This window comes from Furipterus horrens, unplaced genomic scaffold (assembly GCF_987537825.1).
Source record: "Furipterus horrens unplaced genomic scaffold, mFurHor1.1.pri manual_scaffold_13, whole genome shotgun sequence".
NCBI lineage: Eukaryota > Metazoa > Chordata > Mammalia > Chiroptera > Furipteridae > Furipterus > Furipterus horrens.
This window is the reverse complement of record NW_028327183.1, coordinates 22,501,911-22,510,933: the sequence shown is the minus strand read 5'-3', so window position 1 is coordinate 22,510,933 and position 9,023 is coordinate 22,501,911. Positions and strand designations below refer to the sequence as shown.

At 39.3% G+C, this 9,023-nt stretch overlaps 1 protein-coding gene across 1 annotated transcript; it reads right to left on the bottom strand.

Annotated features, from left to right (window-relative positions):
• Positions 1-1,496: 1,496 nt before the first annotated feature.
• CLEC3A (C-type lectin domain family 3 member A) lies at positions 1,497-8,632 on the bottom strand. The gene is made up of 3 exons (XM_090260403.1): positions 8,446-8,632; positions 3,782-3,865; positions 1,497-2,175 (listed from the first exon to the last, which is right to left on the bottom strand). The coding sequence occupies exons 1-3, from the start codon at positions 8,558-8,560 to the stop codon at positions 1,784-1,786; spliced, it is 591 nt and encodes a 196-aa protein (XP_090116529.1). The 5' UTR covers positions 8,561-8,632; the 3' UTR covers positions 1,497-1,783.
• Between the last annotated feature and the right edge of the window lie 391 nt (positions 8,633-9,023).

Here is a 9,023-nt window from a genome sequence, read left to right as displayed (position 1 = left end):
CCAGCTCTTTCCCCAAATTGTTACCCCAGATGAGGGAAATGGGAGAACAGGTTAGAACCCACTTCTATCACCTACTTGAACAGGTTTGACCTTGTCGTAGCTCCCCCATAGTTGCTAAGGGTGTAGGTTGTAAATAGCTTGCTGGGTTCTCGTTACAACTCCATTACTTCCTGGCATGTTACTTAGGGCAAGTTACTACATCTCTCTTCTACAGTTTCTTCTTCTGTGAAATGAAGTCATTCTAGAGACTAATTCCCAGAGTTGTTTTGGAAATTAATAATTATGGTAAATTTAGCTCAATACCTGGAATATCATGAGGATATACTACCATCGATGTCTACTAATTTCATTATTATCATAATATTTAAGGAGATTATAGTTATATTGGAATAGAGTTGGCCAGGGTCAACAAAAACAATTGCAGGTACAATTTTCTTTTTAAAGTTCCCCTCTTCCCACCTACTTTTCCTCTTTATTGTCAGGTAAAATTATTCTTCTAGTGCATGTAAATCACGAGTTTGATCAAACCCACGGTATTCCCCCAAATCCGAAATTGTGCCATATTTGATGTAAACCAATATAGTTTGAATAATTATAATCAACATTCAGATACATCCACATTGATCAGAATTCAGGCTTTATTACTGTACAATGGAAAGCACCAAAACTTAATTCCAAGCACCTGTAGTTAAAGATTGCACAGACGTGTATTGTTCACAAAACACATTCAATATTTAAAGAAAAAAATTCAAAGAACAGAATTTATTTAAATTGTTTGCAATTAAAAAGCTCATTTCCCAGCCTAAACTTTGTAATTTCATAGTAAGCAATGAAATTATTTTATGCAATTTAATGGGAATAATATTTGGCAGAATAAAATATTGCATAGATGTATGACTTCAGAATTGTTTTATTTAAATCCAGTTTTCAGTCTTCAAAGAAAGACTGCTCTTAATAGATTAAAATATATGATTATTGAAATATAAAGTATGTAAAAAAAGAAAATATATATAATGTCCACCCTCAATTTCATAAAGGATAGTAGAATGCTAAAGCAAGGAAAAAGTAGACATTTTTCTTTTTCTATTTTCTCATACAATCTATTGCTCTTGTTCTGACTTAGGGTTACTGGTTCAAACTGGAAATTGCAATGAAATGCCAAAAGGGGAAATTGACAAGTATGCTGCCTTATCATTTTTGGGGGTATCTTAATTGGGAACTTTAGCAAAGGGAAAAAAAAGTGTGCGTGTGGGGAAGGGGTCTTGCAGGAGTGTTAATGGGAATCTGAGACATTCATGTTCTGACATGGCAGACAAGGTACAAGTTCCACCAGGAGATATAGCAACTCAAAGAAAGGATAATGGGCTAACAATGTACCGTGGCCAGAATGGAACAGATCGAGCATCAGACTAAAAAGCTTTTGGATTATGTAACAGCTAGATCTCCAATTTAGAGAATTCTCATTAGTAAAATATATACTAAACTTTTGAGAGAAACTTGCATTTCTGGCTATTGTATTTTTAATATAGACCTGGTCTGTACAAGTGAGAGAGGATTTTCACAGCCTGTTTCGCAGAAGCCACTTTAACAGTGTGTAGACACAGCTGGATCATCACTTTTTGATCCCCCATGCCCTTATGAGGGGAAAATCACCATGAAATATGGTAGAAAAATTAATTGACTGACTCTTGTATTCTTATGGATAACTTGACTTATTCTTGGGAACCATTAGCCTATAAATCATGACCTCTCCTGCCTGGAAGATGCATTTGATAAGGATCTATTAAGGGATGATAAACTCACAAATGTACCTCTTGCTGCTACGACAGACCTCATCACTCCATTTGCCCTGAGCTGACTGGGAGAACAGGGCACAGTTTTCCCGCTTGCCACCATTTGGCTGTGCTCGGTCCCAGTTGAGGAAGGAGACAGCAATTCCATTGACATCAACAAACTTGCCTTCCGTGACTAGGTCATTGATGCCCAGCCAAAAGTCATTGACACCTGGCAGGCTCCTTTTACCATAGTCTCGAAGGGCATTGCTTTCGTCCGAGTTTCTGGGGATAACCAGAGTCCCTCCCTTGGAAATGCAGTCTTCGTTAGCTTCATGGAAGTGTTTCGAGCCTTCCGAAGCAAGGAGGCATTTCTTGTGAACTTTTGTGCCCCGGAGACAGACTGTAAAGATGTGATATTGGACATTTTAAGATGCTTTTTGAGTGTAATACATCCAGGACTGGACCTGGCAAATAGCATTACATATTTGTGGAATGAATAATATGTGATGATGATGCTGAGTTAACATTTATTTATTAGAGACTTTGTTTTGGACATTGTGCCAAGCACTTTATATAAATGAACTAATGTAATAATCACAACAGTCCCATGAAGGGGTTTTATTACCCCCATCTTTACATATCAGACATAGAGAAGGTGTTACTTGCAACAACCCAGCATGTAGGAATGTAACTTACATAGCTTGTAAGATCATAACTACACACACCTAGGTCTGCCCCACCCTTAAAACATGGCCTTTAGCCTCATGCTGTTTTGATATACACATGCCTGTTAGCATAGCTTCATTATGTGCTGAATTTCCTGGGGATTCTTAGAACTAGAATGGTATTCCATGATTATCAAAAACAAAAACAAAACAAAGTCTGAGTTTATATATGGAGACAGTGTTTTTCTTAGGCAGATAACTCAGCCCTGGTAATATTGTTTAGGTTATCCAGGCTAAACCAAACATAAAGACAATTTAAGGCAAAGCATTGGAGTATCAGGCTCTGACACTTACTAGTTTTGTAAACTTTGGGCAAAGTATTTCATTTCTCTGTGCCTCAGTTTCCTCATTTGTAAAATGAGGATAATCATAATGGCATGTATCTCATAAATTGTTAGAGATTAATTTGTTAATATTTATGAAGTACTTGACTGTAGGCAAAGCATTAAGGAAACTTCCCTTCTGCATACACATTTGCCCTTCTTATAACTTTTTAATTCTGTTCTCCTGGAAACCTGGTAAAGGGAATATATCACCAGTGTTACTAGGCAACATTGCTTTGGGTAAAAAATGACCTTGAATTGGTAATATGGTCAGGGAGTTATAAGTACTTGACTAAAAGCCATAACTTCAGTCTTCCCGGAAGGCTGTAACTCTTAAAATTGGGCAGGTCTCTTGTGGGACCCTCGAAGCTCTGCTTTTGAAGTTGCTGTGAGAGTATTGGTTCCTGGGGATATGAGCCTTGCAAGCCAGAGCTGTTCCTAGGTCCTGGCCAATAATGTGCGTGACTGCAGAGGCTGATGGGAGCTCTGCTCCAGAAAGAAAGGAGGACCATATGCTGCTCCCTATTGGGCAAGCTGTGGTTCTAATCACTGTCCTTCCATGTGTATTTGAGGTGTGTACCCTGGATGCAGTGACCCTGTGTTCAATTGAATCTCAGCAGATCTCTCAATGAGCACTTAGAAAGCATCTAATGAATGCTATTTAGTTAAGGTAGTTAATACTTGCTATAATTATGTTTCATTGTCTATAAGAGAATTATGAACACTTTTAAAATGTATCATTGAGACGCCTATTTTTATTTCTATGCCACCCATACATAGAAGGGAGGGGAAAGGCAAGCTGACTTCCCGAGACAATCATCTCCCCAGATTTTGGATCCTTTCTCATGGACATATCTGGCTTGCCAATGTCTCTTTTAAAGAGATGTCCCCTGGAACTTGACGGGCACAATTTTGCCCCATCTTCTTGGAGACAAGACATTGTCAAGAAGTGTCTTACCTGTCTGCAGGGCCTGCATTTCCTTCAGGGCATTCACTTCTCTCCAGAGCTTTTCAACTTGAGATTTTAGGTCTCCATCCTTTTCTGGAGATATTTTAGGGTGAGGTGGTATAGGAGAAACAAAAAGCATATGATCAAAATAAGATGAGAATAAAAACAAAGTAAAATAAAGCTTTGGAATCCAGAACCAAAGCATGGGTGGTTTTGATGAAATTGAGCCCAGTGTACATGGAAAATAAAGCATGAAAATAAGTTGTCCGGGAACGTTCATAAAGATTTGGTGGAGGTAACAATACTCGTAGTTCCTCCTGTGAGACTGGGCTCCCATCTGTCTCTCCAGTCCCTTCCCGTGGGACTCTCCCTCCATCAGACTTCAGATTCCTTGACTTTCAGTGCACCCCACAGCAAGCTCTCTCACCTCAGGACCCTTTCCTTTGGGTTCCTTCTGCGTGGAACACTCTTAACCAATCTCTTTATTGATTTAAAACATCTTCTGAGAAAACTTTTCTGATTATTCTCTCTACATTAGCATCCCTCTCTCTGGTCTTTCTCTGAACCTTTATTTTTTTTTCAAGGCATGTTCTCCAATCTATAATTATTTTACTTACTTTTATGTGTATGGTTATCCAGGGTATTCCTGATGCTTAATGCAATATTTGACATATAATAGGTGCTCATAATGTTTTTTGAATGAATCAACAGAATTCCAGAATTGATGGGGACCTGTCTCAGGCAGTGACAGCTTGTCACTCAAAGGCAGGAATTGTAATACATCATAATAAAAACAAAAAGTATTAAAATGTTATTATACCCTATGCACCAAGAGCTTAATTCTTTCAATATTCCTGAGAGACATATAATATACCATCACTATGCCCATTTTGCAGAAGAAGAAATAGAGGCACAGACAGCTGAATTAACCTGCAAAAGGTCACCCAGCTACTACGGTACAGTTGGGCTTTGACTCTCACTGACTCCATTTTTGTTCTCTTCCTATCCCTCTCATCTGCTGAGGCACAGTGATTGCCTTCACCTGCTTGGCTTGGGGTCTAACACATGGTCTCACACTGAGAAGTTGCTTAAAGCGTCATATGAGCTGTCCCCAGAGGCCTCTTTGTGGGGATTCCATATAGAGAATCTGTGTTCTCTGCGGGGTTTTTCAGGACAGTCCCAAATCCAGACATGCTAATTCATCATCTCCTTAAACATGTGCTTTGCAAACCAGGTATTTCCATATTTGGGTTAGGAAAATGCCTTCTGGGGTACCCAGGGTGGCTCCCACCACTGTTTCACTTGCTATTGCCCATCAATTCTTAAAGCATCCAATACAGTAGTTCAGCTCAGAAATACAATAGCCCAAGCATTTCCTCAATGGGACCGTTCAATCCAGAATAAATATAAGGGTATATTAAGAATGTAAAACCATTGGCTGTTGGAGGCCAGGCTTGCAAAGTTATATTAGCTCTGTAAATGTCATCTCCCATTCCTCTCAGATTCCTCATCCATTTTATTTATTTATAAAAATATTTATTTATTTATTAGAGGGGAAGGGAGTGGGAAAGAGAGGGAAAGAAATTTCGATGTGAGAGAGAAGCATTGAGCGGTTGCCACCCGGGGACCGATTCCACAATACATGAGCTCTGATCAGGAATGGGACTGGTGACCCTTCACTTTGCTGGACTATGTCCAACCAACCGAGCCCCACTGGTCAGGGCTTCATTCTATTTAAATAAGTGACTTCCACAAAGAAGCTGTAGACATTGTAATTCACATAAAGACACAAGAATTAATATTAGACCCCTAGGAAACCATCATGGTAGTTATTATCCAGGTGGCTTGGCTTTTGCTTCTATCTTGTGTGACAAATGTGAATGTGCTTTGTCTACAGTGAATACAGGCAACAACTCTTTCACTGTAAAAACCGTATTTTATTCATTACTGCAGCACATAATTTTTTGAGACCTATGAACTAAGTACCAGGAATATCTTCCCTTTGGAGCTACATCAGGCCCCATTTCTTTATTATTAGTGTCCTCCAGCGTAGGTACAGTAGGGAAATGATGCAAAAATAATTATCAGAAGAAATGACCAGTAAACGTATGAAGAATACTTTAGCCTCAGTGACATTCAAATAAATGCAAATTTTAAAAATGGTTTTTGTTCTTTACGTTAGGTCAGCAGGACTGAAGCTGATGGCGTGATGTTGGGTTGTCAAGGTGTGTGGAAATGGGCAGTCTCATACACTGATGGTAGGATCATAGATTGGTGTTGTTATCTTGGGAGACAATGAGAAAGTGTGATTAACCTGCAATTTTGCTGCTAGAAATATATCAGAACTTCCTAGCATAGGGATCAGTGTCATATAGACGATCCCTGGCAGGTTGGGTCAATTTATGATTTTTTTGACTTTACGATGGTGTGAAAACTGTACTTCAGATTTTGAATTTGGATCCTTTACTGGGTGAGTGTTTTGCGGTGCCATTCTCTCTTGTGAGGCTGGGCAGAGGCAGAGAGTGACAGCTTCCAGTCAGCCCCGTGACCACGAGGATACACAACCTGTGGTATACTGTGTCATCAGAGTCATTTTGAATATGGTGTTATGAGCACATTTATGGTAGTTTGGGCTAAGCTATATCATATTTGTTTGGTAGGTTAGGTATATTAAATGCATTTTCAACATATGATTCTTTTTTTAATTTATGGTGGTTTTGTCAGGACATAACCCCACTTTAAGTCCAGGAGCATCTTTATATGTGTACAAAGCAGTTCACTGAGGCACTGAATCAAAAAGAGATGGATTGGAAACCACACAAAAGTTCACTAAGAGACAGATTAAATAAGTCATGACCCAGATAAAAAATGGAATATTATGCCGTTGTTCAAATGACTGAGGTATGCCTTGTGTTGGTATCTGTCCAAGATTTAGTAGATGAAATTAGTTTGTCTGCCAGACACTTTGTATAGCCAATTCTTATTTTGTTAAAACTATCAATTTTAATTGTACACTTATAAAAGTGGGAATATTACCTCCCAACAGTTAATGGTGGGCAATTCTGTGGAAAGGATTGGAAGAGAGTAAATGGCTTTCCCTTTTGATTCCATAAAGTATTATTTGCATGTACTTAAAACACTTTGTGTGTGCGAGGGTGGGAAGAGCTGTTCTGCAAATATAGGCTGACTACTTTACCTACTGGAGAATCTGCTTTTTGGGAACTAATGACAAAGACTAGCAAAAACTGCTCTGAGAGGACAATAGTTAAGATATGTACCCAGTCAGTTAAAAAAATAAAAAGTGTGTTTGTGTGTACGTATGTGTATATGGTGGGGAGAGGGGCTCTCTCTGACCTGAACTGCGATTACTTCAGAAACAACCACATAGCACATATACACACATTCACGTATTCACCCACCCCTCCCCCACATCCCTATTGGGTGCTCACCATGCTATCACTCCCTCCCATTGGTGAAGAAAGGCTGGCAACAAAAATATGCCATGTCACCCAGTACCTTGTCTCTCCTCCTTCCCCTGCCCTCATCTTCACCACTATACTTACCTATGCATGGGAGATATTTCAGTCTCTCATTAAAAGAGATAATAGAACAGTATATTTTATAAGGAGAAAAGATTCCACTTAAGAGACCTTACATCAGACCAAATTTGAATAAATTCCCCTAGAAAAGGGCACTTTATAATCATCAAAACACAACATAAGACAAGCCCCTTTTCTACCCATCAGACATCTGTGTTGTATCAACTCAAAATATAATCTTGTTGGTATTTATGTGTGTGTGTGTGTGTGTGTGTTGTTGTTGTTGTTATTGAAGTGCAATGGATAAAAAAATAGTGTCATAATATTTACCTTAAAATAGCCTGACACAAAAATGATTCAGTATGAGATAAAATATTGGTTTCGGCATATTGCAAATAAATTGCCATCATCTTTATTTTTTCCAACATTTACTTTTTACCTCAATCTAAATTTAAGATTGCTTGTGGATTTAGTTGTGCATTAAAATGTCTTAAAACACTATATGACTTTGAAAGTTAAAATAGATTTAAGTTAAAGAGAGATTTGAGTTCTCTGTAACATAAAAAAGCTTAAATAAGTATATAATATAGACTGTCCTTATACTGTAAGGAATATGAAAATATACCTACATGGTAACCAGTGACAAAACAGAAGTCATGTTTACCAATGACTCTATCCTCTACATTTAATAAGATTATAATGATCTCACAATTATCTTTGAATAGAGTTACAGAATCTCTGTGAGTGAAATAGTGTACTCTGTCATCAATATGTTCTGCTTGACCCCTCATTCATAATACCATATCCAGGTGACACCCTCTGAAGAACATTCTACAGGCCTAACCCTACCTGACGAAGGATATATAATATAGAATTTTTTTATATTACAAGGGCTTTTGTTTTTTCTGTGAAAAAAACAAACAAAAAAAGAAACAAACCTATTACATGACTCTTTTAAATATCAAACTATTCAGAGAACAGGAAGGTCACTCAGTCCCATGAATGCCATACCCAGATGATGGCATGGTACTGTCACCTGGGACAGCCTCCTGGAGGAGTTTGGAAATGAACATTGTCCAGCCCCTGCCCACCCGGAAAAGCCAAGTATTTTGCTGGCCTGAGAAGCCCCATTACCTTTCACTCGGCGTTTGCTGTGCTTCCGGGCTTTGAGTTTGGACGTGTGGCTGGAGGTCTGGTCCAGGAGCAAGGTGATAACCAGGACATAAATTACAAGTCCACTTCTAGCCATGGTTCCCAGGCGAGTCTGACGGCCACGCTGCCAGCCCCTCTGAAGGAGCTACGGGACAGGCGGGCTGCACAGCCACATCTTGCTCTGGAATGCCAGGGCCGGCTTTATAAAAGTGAGCTGGGCAGGCTGGCTGCCGTCCTGCTGACGGAATGTTGGAAGGCCTCGGCTGGCCGCAGCATAAGGTGGCCCCTGTTCTCGTTCCTCGTGTCAGACTTTCTATTTTAATATTTGTGCTGCACTGCCTAGTTGACTTGCCTCCTCAGGGTGTATCAGAGTTAACTAAGGGACAGAAGGGTTTTTGCCTGTTCCCCCCCACCTTTTTTTTTTTTTTTAAATCTAAAGTCCAGGAAGTGTGGGGTCTCCACAAAGACCCCAATTTAAGTCTTTCATTTGGCACTCTGGAGTTCACTTAATGTTTGGGGAAAAGTGTTCAATTCCGTTTTCAGGATGAAAAAGGTGACCA

Bases quoted from the DNA above. Each gene is read 5' to 3' on its own strand.
- CLEC3A (XM_090260403.1), bottom strand. From the start codon at position 8,560: ATGGCTAGAAGTGGACTTGTAATTTATGTCCTGGTTATCACCTTGCTC. The intron at 3,866-8,445 runs GTAATGGGGCTT...AAATATCTCCAG, and splicing joins CAGCAAACGCCGAGTGAAAG to AAAAGGATGGAGACCTAAAA. The intron at 2,176-3,781 runs GTAAGACACTTC...ACATCTTTACAG, and splicing joins AATGCAGGCCCTGCAGACAG to TCTGTCTCCGGGGCACAAAA.